Raw genomic sequence first — 17183 nt, forward strand, 5'->3', positions numbered from 1 at the left:
AGCTGTTCCTTTCTCTTCCGTTTTTCTGTGTTTCTGTTGTTAAGACAGAGTCTAGCAGTTTCTGTAACTAAGGATCTGCAGTGGATCGTTATTGCCTGATCAGATCTGAACTTTTCTCCTTGGTTTTCAAGGTCTTCAGTCGTCTAGCCTGGAGTTGGCAGACATTTTCTGTAAAGGATCAGATAGTAACTAGTTGAGTCTTTGTGGGCCACGTGGTATGTTGCACCTACTCGCCTGCCCTTGCAGTGTGGAGGCAGCATGGATGTGTAGACGAGTGGGCGTGGCTGTGTCCCGGTAAACCGTAGCCTCACTTCCCACTCCCTCGTGCACTCTTCCTCAGAGCAGGCTCCTCCTCGGGTCTCCCTGGGGAAACCGTGTTCCTCTCGGTCTCCATCACCTGATCCTGCTGCTGACCGCCCCCCCCCCACCCCCCGCCGCAAGCCTGCCTTTCTTTCCATTCACACCAGCTCTTCCACATGCCATCCTGACTGCTTTGCACACACTGGTCACTCTTCTGAAATCCTGTGACTTCCGTGGGCGTCCACGTGAGGGCTTCTAATCAAAGAGCTGCTCGTGTTTAGTGTGCCAGGGGCATCTCAGGAGAGGAAGCCCCGGCGTCAGACTCCTGTCTGCCCACAGAGCCTCACAGCATCTGGCGTCTGCCAGCTGCTGGGTAGGCTGGGGGTGGCACGCGGTCACGGTGGCACAGCCTGAACGGGTGTGGCTTACTGCGGGGCCTCGGATAGGGCTGGTCACGTGACAGTCATGCACTTGAAGAGCCCGGTTATTTATCGGAGGCGTGATGCTGCCCGACATGTCCCCACGGGTACCCTTTCTGGGAGCTCTCTGGGGTCCGGCACCCTTGATGCTTAGATTTCATGGTGCCAAGGAGTCTGCAGCTGCACTTCCCCCTTTTCAGCACCAACAAAGATTTTCTGATGCTTTCCCCTGATTTTAAGGGTGTAAAGTATAGGGATTGGCAGGTAGAGGCAGGGTGGGAAGCTGGTGTTTTTTGGTATCAACTTCAGTGGGAAATACTGCCAGTGACTTCTGTTCTAATCTCTGCTCTTTGATGTCATAGAAATTTGTAAACTTCTACTGTCAGCCAGTTAACAAATCACTGTTGGTGCTTCTGAACAACCAGCTGGTAGCGTGCTGGCGGTGGGTAGGCTAAGGAGGTGATGCTAGGGTCGGCCCCGTGTGGTTGAAACAGTAGTATCTTGCTGCTGCTGTCGCTTCAGCTGCTCGGATTCAGTTGTGGTTCAGGAGTTCATGTGGTGGTGGTGGAGCGGAAATAGATAAAGCTGGGAAGGGCAGTTCCGTAAGTGGTTGTTTCATACTTTCAAATAGTTCATCTTGACTTACATCTTGACTCCGTAGTTTAAATGTTCGTGTCATTGCGGATCTAGCGCCCTTGAAGCGCAGGGGAGAACCGCATGCTTTTTCACGCGCATCCGTGCCTTCCCGCTGAGGAGCTCGGGGTTACGGAGAGATGAGTGGTCCCCACGGTTCCCATGAGGAAGGGGGACATCTACCCGAGACCCGGGGAGAACTTTCACTTTCTGACGGTGGCAGGTGCACGTGTGTGGCTGTAGTTCCTTCCCAGAGGAGCCGGGGACCGAGCTCGGGGGGGCTGCGCTCACAGCAGTTGGGAAGTGGTGTACGGACGTGTACGCAGGTGACGGTGCTGGTAGTGGCCAGTCTTGTGAAGCTCGGAGGAAGGGGACTCCTGCACGCCTGGCAGTAGTGAGGGCAGAAGAGAGTCTTGGGCCGGAGGGCGATAAGTTGACAGGGAGGAGGGAGGGAGGGGAGGAGAGAGGGGGAGGAGGGGAGGGCGTCCCAGGTGTGGGGAGACCACCGGGCCGGCAGAGGTGGCAGTGCCGGGCCGGGCCCTCCCAGCCGCACGTGCCTCGCTGCGGGAGAGCTGCTGTGGGCTCCGACCGTCCCGGGGCTGCTTGCCCTTGTTTGACTCTCTCACTTAGAGTGGTTCCCCTCTCCCGCCTTTTGTGTCTTTTTCTTGCCTCCATGCAGCACTCTGAATAACCCTGCTGACCAGATGGATGTGATCGGAGTGGGCGGCATTGACTTTGAGGACAACATCGCCCGCTTCTCGTCGCGGGGAATGACCACCTGGGTAGGCGCTGCTCCTTTTGTCCGGCGTGCTTGCGGGAGCCGCGTGCGAGGGCCTCGGGGCTGTCTGTGAGCACGGAGAGAAAAGCAGCCTGGAGGCGGCCCGCCACGAGGACACGCTCTAGCGCCTTCCCTGCCGTGTCCCCGTGGCCCAACGGGCAGGTGCCGGTTCTCACTGTGTTTCCCGGGTCCACTTCTTTTTAACTTGTTTCTGAGTAACTCGTCATTTAGGTCGGTTGGATTCATGTGCGCTGGTCCTAACTGGTAGGAGGAGGGCCAGCAGTCCTCCGTGCTGGGTGGGATGATTTTTTTTGGCCTTGGGAAGCAGGAGAAGCCAGTGAGCACGGCTTAATATCAGCTCCCTAACGTGGGAATGATTGCATTTAGCTGGACAAAATTGAAACGACTCTAGCAAGGTAATTAGTTCAGCTGCGTGAGCTGTAATTATGTGGCCGATTCCTCCCATCTGAGCAGAGCTGGGGTCGCTCCCTTGGGCGGCACTTGGGGACCCTGACCTGCCCTCCGCGTCCCCCTGCTGCTCCGACCCCCCTGCCATGTCCTCGGCCTTTATCGAGGCCTGTGTTTTGACGGCATTTTGAGAAACGTTCCTGAATTATCTGTGGGGCTGCAGGTGAAGACGTCTTTGCTCAGTGTCCCGCGTGTGAGGCTCCAGGGTCCATTTATGCTTGGTTGCCGGGAAGGATTTTGTCACTTCAGATTGGTGTACTTCTTCCTGACAGAATATAACTCCTATTGTAATCCTCACTTTGCCCCAGTTTCTGGGCAGCTTAAGGGAGTTCTCAGTTAAACTCTTATCCCAGGTTACTTGTACGGCTATATACTCACTCTTCTAAGTCATTCTTTCCCCTCTGGTGACAGATTGAAATATCCAGTCATATCACGTACGTTTTTCCTTGTAAAGGAAAATGTTTCTTTTTATTTCCTAATTTTTAATTTTAATTTTCTGATTTTTCTAGCATATTTCTAATTTTAAAATTATCTAGAAATAAATCAGTTTCCAGTTTTCAGCCTTGCATGTTAGCAAAATTTAAAATATTCACTTTTAAAACGCTTTATGGCATTACTGTCATGCTGGTCGTTACAAAACGCACCAAAAATAATTTTATTTTGTATACTGTCGTTTAAGCTTCTTCTGAATTGCAGTGAATTTCAGATGAAAACCAGCATCGTACTGAGGTTACAGTGTGTTTAGCTGACCCACGTTTCTGTTCTGGTTTTATTCACTCATAACTGCGCGTGGCCGTGTGCCAGTGTATGTGCTGTGGTAGAGACCACCCTGCTTTTGTTTACAGGAGCTGCCAGGAGGCTATGGCCGCATGAAGCCTGACATTGTCACCTACGGCGCTGGAGTGAGGGGCTCCGGCGTGAAAGGCGGGTGCCGGGCGCTCTCGGGGACCAGCGTGGCTTCCCCAGTGGTGGCGGGTGCTGTCACCTTGCTGGTGAGGTGAGTGTGGCCCAGCTGGGAGGAGGTGGCGTCAGGGGACCAGGAGCTGAGTCTCGCTTGTCACCAGCTTGGCTGGATGTAGAGCACATCCCGGGGCCTCACCCCGTCTCTACAGAAGAGGCAGGCGTCCCTTCTTTCTTAGACGGTTCTTGTGGGCGTTAGATGAGCCCGTCAAGCCTCCTGCTGTCAGAGGAGCGAGGAGGGGAGGCCGTCGTGTCTCCGTGCCCAGCCCAGCGGCTTCTCTACGTACAGATGTTTTCAGTGGTGAGGAAGATTTGCTTTCCTCTTCTCCCTGCAGCAGGTAAAATGCCTCTGTGGTGGGTCAGAAGTGCTTCTGTGGTGTGAGGAGGAGCTCATAACAGATGCCGAGCGGCAGAGAAGCGCTTCTTCGTTTCCAGCCTTAGAGCCCGGCGAGGAGCCAGAGCCTGAGCCTGGTCTTGCGCTGTCGGCGGGAGGGGGGCTGAGCTGTGAGCAATTCTTTTTTTCTGCCAGTAAGACTTGATGCCGTTTTCCTCCCCTCACTCCTCCTTAAGTTGGATCTCCCGTCTAGACCTATTAGAAAAGGTCCACCTACAGTCCACGACCACCCATCATTGTAGAAAAATATTTAGCAACTTAGTAGAGTAGTTTTTCCTTACTGTTTACTGGATTTTCTCCCCTGCATTTAGGGGCGTAAAATTTACTTGTATTTATAATACGTAGATACGTAAAAATGCGTGTTTTAATGCTGGTGTTCTACAGCAAGTGGGAATGTCTGGGTGCTGCGTTCCAGTGATGAACCCTCTACCAGGCCTGTCCCACCGGGGTGACGCGTCACACACAGGCCTCCAAACAAAACAAGCACTCGGACGCAGTGGGCCTCACTCTGAGGCCGGGCCTCTTGGCCACGCTGCCTCGAGTCCCCGCAGGACCCACCTCGATCCTTCCCTTCTCCCGGCCGGGCTGCGTCCACGTGTCCGGAGCCTGTAACTCCTACCTGTTCTTGTCTCCTGCAACCTCTGAGGTCGACTGTTAAGTTGGTGGGAAGATGTGTTTTCCCGATCGATTTAGTAAAAACAGGCGCTAGCCCAAGAGTCCGTGTTCTCACAAGCCACGCGGAAGGCTGATGAGTGGTCAGTCCCTAGGCAGGTGCAGAAACGAGCACGTTCCTTTGCATCTTGCTTGAGTTTTACCGAGGAAGCTCCTGTTAGATACAGATAAAGATTGGAGGTCACATGACTGCGCACGAACAGGGTAGGGATAGTCTGGTTTTCATTTTGTTGCTGAGAGAAAATGAGCGAATATGGTATTTGCCCCCAGCACAGTCCAGAGACGGGAGCTGGTGAATCCGGCCAGCATGAAGCAGGCCCTGATTGCAGCAGCCCGGAGGCTGCCCGGCGTGAATATGTTTGAGCAAGGCCACGGCAAGCTGGACCTCCTCAGAGCCTACCAGATCCTCAGCAGCTACAAGCCACAGGCCAGGTCGGTGCGCTTTCCTTTTGAACAGGCCTTCCTTCTCTGCACCGGCCTCCTCGGCACAGAGTATTAGCCTCCACGAGGAACCAGCCCCAATCACACAGTGCTCGGGGGCCTCGGGGAGAGCTTTGCAGTGCTGCTTCTGCTGGGGCGCTGCCGACAGGATTGCTCCCCACTTCCTCACGTTCTGCTGTTTGTAACGTCAGGGGTTTCCTTTCCTTTGAAATCATCTTAGGTTTACAAAAATCTGCACAAATCGTACGGAGGTTCTCATATACCCTCTCCTCGGCTTCCCCTCAGGCCAACACCTCGGTAGTCTGTGATTCCTCTGCTAGAGCCAACAGGTGCACCCTGATGCTGTGCTGGGGTTAGTCTGCAGACAGACGCGCAGTGGCCGGCTCCCCTCATGTTCTTTGGTCCAGGGTCCAGGTCCCACGTTGCGTGCAGTTGCCATGTCTCCCTGGGCTCCCCGGACCCCTGACAGTTCATCTGTCTCGTCATTCATGACTCTGAGTCCTCTGATGCTTTCTCGTGATTAGTGAGGTTCTGTATTTTTGGCAAGAATTCGTTTTTACTTCTTATTTTGAAATGATTCTAGATTTACAACAAAGTTTTAAAAATTGGTGCACGAGGACTCATAAACCCTTCACTACCTTTCCCTGATGCTAGCAACTTACATAACCATAGTAGAAGCCTCAGAGCCTGGAAGTTGGCACTGATACGTTACCATCTACCAAGCTGCAGACTGCATTTGGATTTCACCCAGATTTTTCCCACCCACATCCTTGGCCTGGTCCAGGATCCAGGCCAGCATCCACGTTGCGTTCAGTCGCCGCGTGTCCTTGGTCTCCTCCAGTTGGGACAGTTGTCTCAGTGTCCTTCCTTTTGTTCTGGGTGGTGCTCACCTGCATCATGAAGTTTAGGTGATGTGTCAGGCTGGACCCTCCAGGAAGCAGGTGCCAACGTAGACTCAGACGGCCAAGAGACCTCCTGGGGGAGGGGCCTATGAAGGATGAAGGGGCGAGGAGGGAGGAGGACCCTCACACCCAGCACAGGTCTGAAATCTTCCCGGTCACCGAGATTCCCTGAACCGCAGTCGCCTGGTAGAGGCACCTGTGTCCCCCAGGGCTGGGCCTACCCTGGTGCCCTCTGCGCTCAGTCCTTGGCACAGATGTAGTGGAGGGTCCACTGGCGTCCGTCAGCTGGGCTCCGCAGCAGGAGATCTGGTGCGGTGAGTAGCTCTGCCAGGTGTCCACTGCAGTGACTGTCCCTTTGTGACTGCGAAGTGTCTTGTGGGGACGCCCTTGAAGGTGATCTTGTTTCTCATAGCACAGGGAACTGTACTCAGTGCTCTGTGGTGACCTAAATGGGAAGGAAATCCAAAAAAGAGGGGATGTATGTATACGTATAGCTGATTCACTTTGCTATGCAGTAGAAACTAACACACCAGTGTAAAGCAACTATGCTCCAATAAAAATTAAAAAAAGCAGATGATCTTGTTTCTTACCATACTTCCCATCACTAAGGTTAGCATCCTTGGATGGTTCCTCCCTGGAACAGTTCTTATTGTAGAGACTGTCCCATGGTGTTCTCTGTCTCTCTCATTCTCTTCTGCATATATTAAATGAAATTCTGCTGTGAGGAGGGGCTGCCCTCCTGTCTTCTTTGTGCAGTGTGTCAGCGTGGACACACAGGTACTTCTCTGACTCTGGGCCATGGCCCATCAGTGTCATTGTTTATTGCTCGTGTGCCCCAGGTCTGGCTCTCCGGGGCCCCCGCTGGTTGGCTCCCGTGTCTTTTCAGCACGCCTCCATCAGTTGGGGGGCACTTTCTCACTTTATGGCAGCATTTCCGTGCCCAGTGTTGGTATCGCCTCTTCGCCCGAGCAGCCCTGGTCCTTTAATTGGAGAGCGGGTTTAGAAACGGACACCTGGGCACCCGGCGTGCTCTTGGCAGCTGCGCTCAGAGCCCCTTTCAGCAGACAGAGCTGGCGAGTGTCTGCACACACACACACCTGTACCTGTTTCTGTGTCTGTCCGTGAAGTCGTCTGTCTCCTGATCCCACCTGACGCCACGGCCCTCATCTTGAGTCTTCCTTCTTGCTGGCTGTCCTTCCCCAGCAGCCAGAAACCTGGCTGTCACTCGCCACGATGTTTATTTGCTCAGTCCTAGTACACGCTTGTGGACAAGTTTTAGAACTGCTAGCTCGTACCGTGCTGAAAACAGATCTGCTAACCAGAGGATTGTGTTTGTGTGTAGTTCTTTTTATCTTTAGCTTTATAGCATGCAGTCTACTGTTTGTCACAGTGATTTAGGTTAATATCTTCCTCCCCACCACACCCCTTTCAATCTGGTTTTGCTGTTTATTTTCAATGCAGTTGAGTTCATTTGTCAGCATTTCTATTTCTTTTCAGATTCCCCCCACATCCTGGTTGATTTCAACTAGTTATGTATCGGGTTATGACTCTAAGGTTGGGACTGCACACAGTGCACCGGGCCAGGTATGGCTCCCCTCGGCCCTCCTGTGCCGCTCCCCCTGCCCCTTTCCCTCACCCCGTAGGTAACCACGCCATTAGTTTTTGCTTTATCCTTGCATTTCTTTCTTCACACGCGAGCGGATACATACCTACCATCTCATATCCCCTTTCTTACGTGAAGGACAGCATTACTATAAATACTCTCTTGTACTTTTTTCACTTAACAGTGTCCTGGAAATCACTTTGTGTCGGTTCACAGAGATCTTTCTCCTCCCTTTTCTTTTACAGCTCCATAGTGTAGATACCTCTGTTTATTCAAGCACATATCTATATATGGGCATTGAAACTGTTTCCAGTATTTTGTAATTTTAAGCTGCTTGTGCCTGTGCATTTTAGTTTTGTTGGAGGTGTGTCTCCAGGGAAGATTCCTAGAAGTGGGGTTGCTGGGTCCAAGCTGAGAACAGAGGGCACTCTTCCAGGTCTCTCCCTTGCCCTCCAGAAGGGCTGTGCCGTGGGAGCTCGCCTGTCTGCCCGGAGCCTCACCTGCAGTGTCCGGCCATGCTCTCCTTTCTGCCAGTCTGACACGTGAGAAGTGCTATCTCAGTGTTGTTCTAATTTGCCTTTCTCGGGTTATGAGTGAGTTTGAACACTTTGTCTAGAGTTAAGAGCTGTTTTTATATCTTTCTTGTGAAGTGTTTGTTCATTTCTTTAACCATTTTTCTTTTCTGGGGTTTTTGTCCCTCAGTTTTTACGCGTTCTTATGTTAGGGTAAGCAACCCTTTATTGCAAGTATTTCTCCCAGTTTGTTGGTTGCCTTTAGACTTTGTGAAAGTGTTTTCGGCCATGTGTTTTTTTTCTTTTTTAACGGCCATATTTGTTAGCCTGTCGTTGCTGTCGCCCCTGGATTTTGAGGCACAGGAAGCCTTTCCCTGCACTGAGGTGAAGGAGGGACTCGCCCATGTTTCCTTCTAATGCCTGTGGGCTTTCTTTATTTACTTGAGAGGATCTGATCCATTTGGAGTTTATTCTTGTGTATGGTCTGAGGTGGGGATCTAATTTTATCTTTTGCCGAATGAGCACCCATTTGTCCCCGCTCCAGTTATTTAAAAGTCCATCTTTGCTCCAGTGCCTTGAGACTGAGTCCCGCGTCTGCTCTGGGGCTGGTCACATACTCGTTCTCCACCAGCCGCAGCCACCAGATTCCAGGCTCGCAGAGGGCAGAGGTGATGCCCACGCATCCCGCTGTGCTGCTGGTGAGGCAGGTTGGCCGGGAGGCCTCCGCAGCACAGGGCGTGTTCTGAAGCCAGGTTCCCAGACCTCAGCCGAGGGCAGCCCTGGAGGCAGGCCCTTCCGAGGCTCAGGGCCGCCCCGCTGATGCTTTCCAACGCCGTCTACGGTAACACTGGATTTTTTTTTTTTTTTTTTTTTTTGGCGGTACGCGGGCCTCTCCTTGCTGTGGCCTCTCCTGCTGCGGAGCACAGGCTCCGGACACGCAGGCTCAGCGGCCATGGCTCGCGGGCCCAGCCGCTCCGCGGCACATGGGATCCTCCCAGACCGGGGCACAAACCCGCGTCCCCTGCATCGGCAGGCGGACTCTCAACCACTGCGCCACCAGGGAAGCCCTGTAACACTGGATTTTTTGTTTCAGTCTGAGCCCCAGCTACATCGATCTGACCGAGTGTCCCTACATGTGGCCCTACTGCTCCCAGCCCATCTACTATGGAGGGATGCCAACGATCGTCAACGTCACCATCCTCAACGGCATGGGTGTCACAGGAAGAATCGTAGACAAGGTGAGACTGCCGTCTGGCCAGCGGTGAGCTTAGACGTGGCCCAGATTTACTCCTGCAGTTAAAAGGGATGGGTCCTCCTCCTGCCTGGGTGCTGGGGGATAGGAAGTAGTGGTTTGTTCTCCCCTGAGTGCTTTGTATATAAGTCAGGGATACAGTAATGAGGCCAGTGTGCCACTCTTCTACTTTGGCATCTTGGGTTTGACTCCTGAATCAGCTAATTGCATTTGAATCTTCATTTTTATAGTTTCCCGTCTGTAACTAAAGGCTCACTTACAATTAGTTTATTGTTTAATGAGGACACATGGGCCGTCATGTTTAGAAGGCATGGTCTTTATCTGAATTTTGTGTTTATAATTTGTTTTACACTTACTACATAAACATTATCACAAAAATAAAGGATCGGGAAAGAGAGCAGAAAAGCGACTTCAGCCCTACACACTCTAGAGCCACGATTTGAAAGAAAAAGTTCCAATCATATTTTCTAACAAAGCACTGTAGTTGTTTAAATAGGTGTGTTTAAATTGATTCAATGCCCCCCAACACTTCCTGTGTTCGTCCTTGCTTTTTCATTTCATTCATTTCTTGACTGCAGGATTTCACTTTTCATGAAGCTGTCACAGAAAGCACATTTCTTATGATTTCGTGAGATTAATAAAGTCAGTTGCCTGCAGGAAAGAAAAAAAAGAATCTTTTCCAGCCCTTATCTGAAATAGATATTTTTAGTTATCTTTGCGTGGCAGACAAAAATTTAGTCTTTTTTCTTTTTCAGTTCTCACGTCATAAACATTTAAAAATGTTACTACATATAAGCACCGATGTTCTTTCTAATGGTTGTTTAATACTCTGTAGAATTGTTGAATCGTAACGTGCTTACTATTTCTTCTTGCTTGAACAGTTAGGTGGTTTTCAACTGTAAACATCTCACTGAATATCTTTGTATATATCGTTTTCTTTTGTTCTGAATTATTAACATAAACTCCCTGGATTAGAATCCCAAGTAAGAGGGTGTGAACATTATTAATGGCTCTTGGTACGTAATACCAGATTCTTTTCAAAAGAGGTGCATCAGCTCAGACTGCCGCTGATGGTGTACAGAGGGGTAGTGTCTCTGCTCTGGTGGTACGTCCTTTTTTTCCCCGTTGCATGAGGTTTTAAAACATTGGGATAAAATTCACATGCCATAAAGTGCACCCTTTTACATTGTGCAGTTCAGTGGTTATTAGTATATTCACAAGTAGTGATGCAGCAACCATCCTACTGGATAATTCCAGAACATTTTCATCACTTGAAGGAGAAACCCCTGTTAACACTTCCCATTCCCTTTCCCCCAGACCGTGGCATTTCCTAATCCCCTTCTGTCTCCATGGAGTTCCCTTTTCTGGACGTTTCCTATAGATGGAGTGGTATGTTACGTGGTCTCTGTGACTAGCCTCTTTCACTGAGCGTAATGTCTTTAAAGGGGCTCATCTGCATTGCAGTGTGTATAGTGCTTCACTCCTTTTCATGGCTGAAAAGTGGTTCATTGTGTGGATAAGACCCCGCTTTGTCAGGCGGTGGACATTTGGTTTGTTTCTGCATGGTTCATCTTTTAACTTTAAATCTACAGAGGGTAGTCGGTACCTTGTTTAATGATTTGTAAGGTGCGTGTCTGCACGTTTGTTTACTGATTATATTTCCTCTTGTGTGAATTCGTGTTTCATTTCCTTGGCCCATTTTTCGCTAGAATTTAGGTTGTCCCTGTCAATCCGAACAAGATCTTCACTTCAAAGAGAGATTAACCACTGTTGTGTGTCATGCAAAACGATTGCCCAGATTATTGTTGTCTCTTTAATGTTAAAGGTGGTTTAAACACTTGGGGGGTGGGTTCTGTAAAAGTTTCACTTTTACATGTAGTTGAATTTTCATCTTTTGTGAGTTCTTCTGTTTCAAAAATTAGAAGCTTATCCCTCCAGAAATATAAGAAAAATCTCAATTTTATTTTCTACTCACTTTCCTTTTATGCTTGTTAAATATTTAATGTTTTCACCTGTGTTGAGTTAACTTGATATGTGTTACAAGTGATGGATAAAAGTTAATTTTCTTCTCTGTTGTTAACCAGTGGTCTTGTGCCTTACGAATGTTTTTCTTCTTTTTCACAGTTTTTTTTAACATGCCGACTCGCTTGGGGGGAGTATGTCGTTGCACTCTGGCTTGGGGGGAGTATGTCGTTGCACTCTGGTGAGGGAAATGCGTAGTTCAGGTTAGCTTGAAACGTTGGTTCGCTGTGCGAGCTGATGTGCGTTTCCCGTCTCGTGCTTCCCTTTCGCCTGCCCCCAAGCCTGGAGAGGCCTCCTCCGGGCGCCGCGCACACTCCGCCTGCCCGGTCGCTGGCCCAGAACCTGACTGGTGACACTTTGCAGCCGTGTCATTTTATTATTTTATTCCTTTCAAGCAATGTGATTCGTTAAGCGTACAGCCAGTTGAGATCTAACCCCAAACCTGGGAATATTCTTTTCTGTAAGTTCTCTGCAGATGCAAGCTCTTCGTCAAGCCGTGTGTGTCCACACTCCCTGCCTCCTTTTAAGCTTGTGGGGAACTTGTCTTTAAAGGTGGGGTTGGTCAGCGGCGGTGTCCCTAGGCCCCTCCGGTGGGTGACGGCCTGGCGCTGCACGGCGGCCTTGGGCACGGGCTCCGTGGTACCGGCTGAGCGGGCGGTGACCTGGACGGAGCTTCTCACCCGAGCCTCTGCCACTTTCCTCCCGCAGCCCGAGTGGCAGCCCTACTTACCGCAGAACGGAGACAGCATCGAGGTGGCTTTCTCTTACTCCTCAGTGCTGTGGCCTTGGTCGGGCTACCTGGCCATTTCCATCTCCGTCACCAAGCAGGCCGCCTCCTGGGAAGGTGTTGCGCAGGGGCATGTCACAGTCACCGTGGCTTCCCCGGCGGAGGTGGACGTAAGTGCGCGCGCGGGGGCTCGTGGGCAAAGGGGGACGGGCTGAGCGCCGGGCGCTGGGCTGTGAGGCGCCGTCCACGGGGTCCCGGCCCGGCGAGCAGGGGGGTCACAACCCACTTGGTGAACGGGGCGTGGGTGGGCTGTTCTGTGCCAAATTTCAGGCTTAAAATGATTGTAAAATGTAAGGCTCATGCTATGCAGTCTGGTCGTTTTTAGGAACCAGGTGCCTTAAATTTGAATTCTGAAACCATCATAATTGAATTCATAATTCTGAATGGAATTAATTATGATACGCGAATGTCCTCTCCTACCGTTGTTGTGAGAAATTCTTGTGTTCTGTTTGGGTTAAATTGATAAATAGAAGTGAGGTTTCCAACCTGAAAACCTGAAAGTTTCTTCTGAGCCAAAGGGACGTTTCAAATTTATTTTTTTCAGTCAAACAGTGGTGCAGAACAGACTTCAACAGTGAAGCTCCCAATTAAGGTGAAGATAATCCCCGCTCCTCCTCGAAGCAAGAGGGTTCTCTGGGACCAGTACCACAACCTGCGCTACCCGCCCGGCTACTTCCCCAGGGATAACCTGAGGATGAAGAACGACCCTTTGGACTGGTAAGTGGCCCGCCAGACCCGGCGTCCGTCCCCGCCACTGCCCCTGTCCTTCCTCCGCAGGGCTGGGACAGGAGGAAGGGTGATCAGTGGCAGTGATGTAAGGTCACCTGTGTGTGACCACCCTGGTTCACTCCCAGCATGTCTGCGTTGCCATGCTGAACTTGTCCAGTGCAGGTGGCTGTTGGCCTTTCGCTCCCGCGCCACCGCTAGAGTGATGCTTCAGGGCCCTTCACGAAACATTGCTTTGGCCACACCTTCTCGTCATCTTACCTCCTTCGTGCTTGTGCCGCGCAGGTGATTTCCTGTTATCACCCACTTTATGTGCAGCCCGGAGAGAGCTGGTCTGAAAGGCTGACTTTCTTGCCAGTGGACTGGCTCCCAGGCCTCTGTGGGCGGTGGAGCTGCTCCTTCAGAAATGCACCCTGTGGCCACGCGGCTTTTATTCCGAGTAAGGGCTGTTGGTTTTAGTGCCGGGCTTCCTGTGTTTCAGGAATGGTGACCACATCCACACCAACTTCAGGGACATGTATCAGCACTTGAGAAGCATGGGCTACTTCGTCGAAGTCCTCGGCTCCCCCTTCACGTGCTTTGACGCCAGCCAGTATGGTGAGGGACACGAGGTGCCGGCGCGGCGGTCCCGCTCAGCTGGGGAAGGGTGGAGGCCGGGTAGGCTCTCCCGTTCCCAGTGGCGGCCGGGACCAGAGAGAGTGGCCCATGTTCCTAGCGTTCAGCTGAAATGAGAAGCTCTCAGAATCACTGGGCACAAGGACATTTGTACACTTCCGTTGTATTTTTTATTTTAATTAGAAGAAACTAGCACAGAATTTTGCTTCTCTTCAGGTGAGTGAATATCCTTCACGTAGAGCATCACCAGTGAAACAGGCCGCAGCTGGCTGGTGTCCGCGTACTGTTGGACCCTGACCCTTTCTTTTTCACCCCTTTGTAAAGCGGAACAGGGCACAGGCCAAAGTACTAGAGGCCAGTGACTGGAGTTGCTGAGGCCAGTGAAGTACCGTGCTCCTGAAACGGTGATGTCCTGTGGGTGCGGCCCTGTGGGCACAGTGGCCGCTGCTCTCACCCTGGGCTCTCTCCCTCAGGAACGCTGCTCATGGTGGACAGCGAGGAGGAGTACTTCCCCGAGGAGGTGGCCAAGCTCCGGAGGGACGTGGGCAACGGCCTCTCGCTCATCGTCTTCAGCGACTGGTACAACACGTCCGTGATGAGGAAGGTCAAGTTTTACGACGAAAACACAAGGTACTGATACGAACTGGTGTTTGGGTAAGAAAGTTGACTCTCTGGGAATTAAATTCCACCCAGCAAAGACGTAGATTGTTTGGCCTGTCGGTGGTCCTTTCGGCTGTCAGGTTCCGACAAGCTCTCTCTTCACTGGCAGAGATGTTCTTGAAAGTTGCTTGGGAAGGAAGTGAACTGCTCACTGACCCAAGTTGTGACTGAAAGGGTTCCTTGTCCTTGTTGATCTCAGACCCTTCGGCTTTAAATTTCTGTTGAGTTCTTTTTCGCTCTCCCACCTCTCCTTTACCGAATCTGTGTACATTTAAATGCACCGAGAAGACAATTATTTAAAGAAACCTTTCAGTAGGTTGGTTATCGCTGAAGAATTCCCGGCGTGTCATGAATATCTCATCCTTACGATGTGCGTTCTTTCTTCAGCGTCTGTGCCTTGAACTTCATGAGCTTCTTTCTACATTTACTCATCCTCTCAAGGTCTAGGCTCTACGTGCAGCGCGTTTATGTTAAATGTGGTGCATTTCATGAAACAAGTTGGGCTTTGCCTTATTCTGCACACTGGCGGGAGCATTTACATTGCAGTGTTAGTGAAACCCAGGCAGTTAGGCTCGTTTTTAGCTGAAACCTAGTGTGGAGGGGCTGGACTCTGGTGGGAGAAGTCAGCTTTGTGACAACAATATCAGGCGTTTGTGGGACGCTTCAGTCCTTCATTAAGTCCCTGTCATTTTCACAGGCAGTGGTGGATGCCAGACACCGGAGGAGCCAACATCCCAGCCCTGAATGAGCTGCTGTCGGTCTGGAACATGGGATTCAGCGATGGCCTGTACGAGGGGGACTTCACCTTGGCAAACCATGACAGTAAGGTTTTGTGTTTGCTTTTAGTAGGGCTCATCATTCCCAGAGATGGGCAAGCAGAAGCCGTGCGTCTTTGAAGTCTTAAGTTTCAGAGAGAGAGGATGATGTGACATCACCTAAGTAAGCAGGGTCTGTGGAGAGAACTGCGCAGTGTCTTCACAACGGGCACCTGTAACACTGGGTGTTGACCCTAGTTTTTGTCCAGATTTTTAAAATGAAAGTACTTCCTGTGAGCATTCCTAACCCACCTATAAGGTTCTTTGTGTCCTGTATGTTCCCAAATATGTCATACCCCGCCAGGCCCCTGATAATGTATAAATTCTGTTTATGAAATAATGGCATATCTCATTTAAGAAGTCCCCCCCTTTCATTTTGGTGACTAGTTTCTAAAACAATATCTTGAACGTTACTGTCACTCACTCTGCTCATCCTGACTTAGGTTGTCCCCAAGTCTGACAGCTCCAACTTCTAAAATCTACCCAGAAACCTTAGATTAATAGAATAATTCAGCTTGAATTTTGACGTAATTACTTGCAGTTTGTGTGACCAGGCAATAATAGCAGCTCCTCTCTTAAGATGAGAAGCGATTTTAGAAAATACATAATATGCCTGAAGATTGCCTCTGCAGTAAGTGTGTAGCTGCTGCTGGAAGCATTCAGTGTTTCTACGTTCTAACTTTGAACGACTGTTTTCTAGTGTATTACGCGTCGGGGTGCAGCATTGCTAAATTTCCAGAAGATGGCATAGTGATAACACAGACATTTAAGGACCAAGGTAAGGAATGCTATTCGTATACTTTCTGGTTTCCCTTTTTCTTTCTTTCACTTTTTTTTTTTTTTTTTGCGATATGCGAGCCTCTCACTGCTGTGGCCTCTCCCGTTGCATAGCACAGGCTCCAGACGCGCAGGCTCAGGGGCCATGGCTCACGGGCCCAGCCGCTCCGCGGCATGTGGGATCTTCCCGGACTGGGGCACGAGCCCGTGTCCCCTGCATCGGCAGGCGGACTCTCAGCCACTGCGCCACCAGGGAAGCCCTCTTTCACATTTTTAAATCACAGGGGTTTTTTTTGTTTTTTTTTAAATTTAACTTATTTATTTTTGGCGACGTTGGGTTTTCGTTGTGGTGCGTGGGCCTCTCACTGCGGTGGCTTCTCTTGTGTTGCAGAGCCCAGGCTCTAAGCCCATGGGCTTCAGTAGTTGTGACCTGCGGGGTCTAGAGTGCAGGCTCAGTAGTTGTGGTGCACGGGCTTAGTTGCACCACGGCATGTGGGATCTTCCCGGACCAGGGATAGAACCCGTGTCCCCTGCATTGGCAGGTGGATCCTTAACCACTGCGCCACCAGGGAAGCCCAATCACAGTTTTATTACATGTAATTCACCTACCATAACATTCACCCTTTTAAAGTGTGCAAGTCAGTGATTTGTAGTGTTTTCACAAGTTGTACGGTCATCACCACCATCTAGTTCCAGAACATTTTCATCACCAGAAAAGAAACCCCGTACCCATTAGCAGTTTGGATTTTTAAAAATTTCTTTGCAGTATGTGTATGGTACTTCAGGTGAGACGTCTTGTGTAATACGTTCTGGGGGATACGTAGAAAGATAAGACAGTCTCTTGCTACTAATCGGAATATGTGTGTAGCGACCACTGCAAAATAAGTTGAGTTTCCTACAGGAGAAGAGGGGCTTTTGAATATTTGTGGGGTCTTTTTTTAAGACTGTCTTCAAAGTTGCTTGAAATTTTTGTTACTGTTTATGAATTGTTCTGCTCTGTGATTGCCAGATTACTAAAATTTTAGAAAAATGTTGACTGTGCGTTGAACTTCTTAACTGTGTAAACATAAAGAATACTACAGTCATCTCCTAAAATTCCCTGAAGAATTAGAAGGGAAGAAAGGTCTTTACTTTCAGTTTTGCCTTTTTACTGCAGACAGCCATCACCTAGGAAGGCAAACGATGCCATGTCCCCTGGCATCAGTACCTGTGACACTGCTGAGCGCGCTGAGCAAACCGGGGTGCGGGAGGAGCGGGGTGCCCCGGGCTGCCTCTGCCCTTCCCGAAGGTGGCAGCCGCCCCCGTGCTGCCCAGGGTGGTCTTCCCCCAGCCCCGCCCTCCAGAGCCAGGGTTCCGCACCGTGTGTCCCTCTCACCTGTACGAGGCTGTGAGAGAGTATTCCATGACCGATGTGATGGGCTCATGGAAACTCACAGGATGGACCCAT

General features: G+C 50.5%; 1 protein-coding gene across 3 annotated transcripts in view; it reads left to right on the plus strand.

Moving 5' to 3' along the window:
- The window catches only part of MBTPS1 (membrane bound transcription factor peptidase, site 1), a 49846-nt gene that overhangs the window by 22639 nt on the left and 10024 nt on the right, over window positions 1–17183 (plus strand). For all 3 annotated transcript variants that reach the window (XM_082862466.1, XM_082862468.1, XM_082862467.1), the window contains 10 exons: window positions 2032–2134; window positions 3444–3595; window positions 4895–5056; window positions 9176–9320; window positions 12065–12253; window positions 12688–12860; window positions 13351–13466; window positions 13958–14114; window positions 14842–14966; window positions 15660–15737. In XM_082862466.1, the coding sequence (XP_082718592.1) occupies window positions 2032–2134; window positions 3444–3595; window positions 4895–5056; window positions 9176–9320; window positions 12065–12253; window positions 12688–12860; window positions 13351–13466; window positions 13958–14114; window positions 14842–14966; window positions 15660–15737 (1400 nt within the window). The remainder of the gene's footprint in view (window positions 1–2031; window positions 2135–3443; window positions 3596–4894; window positions 5057–9175; window positions 9321–12064; window positions 12254–12687; window positions 12861–13350; window positions 13467–13957; window positions 14115–14841; window positions 14967–15659; window positions 15738–17183) is intronic.

Source organism: Leucopleurus acutus, assembly GCF_964270905.1.
Source record: "Leucopleurus acutus genome assembly, chromosome: 20".
Lineage (NCBI taxonomy): Eukaryota > Metazoa > Chordata > Mammalia > Artiodactyla > Delphinidae > Leucopleurus > Leucopleurus acutus.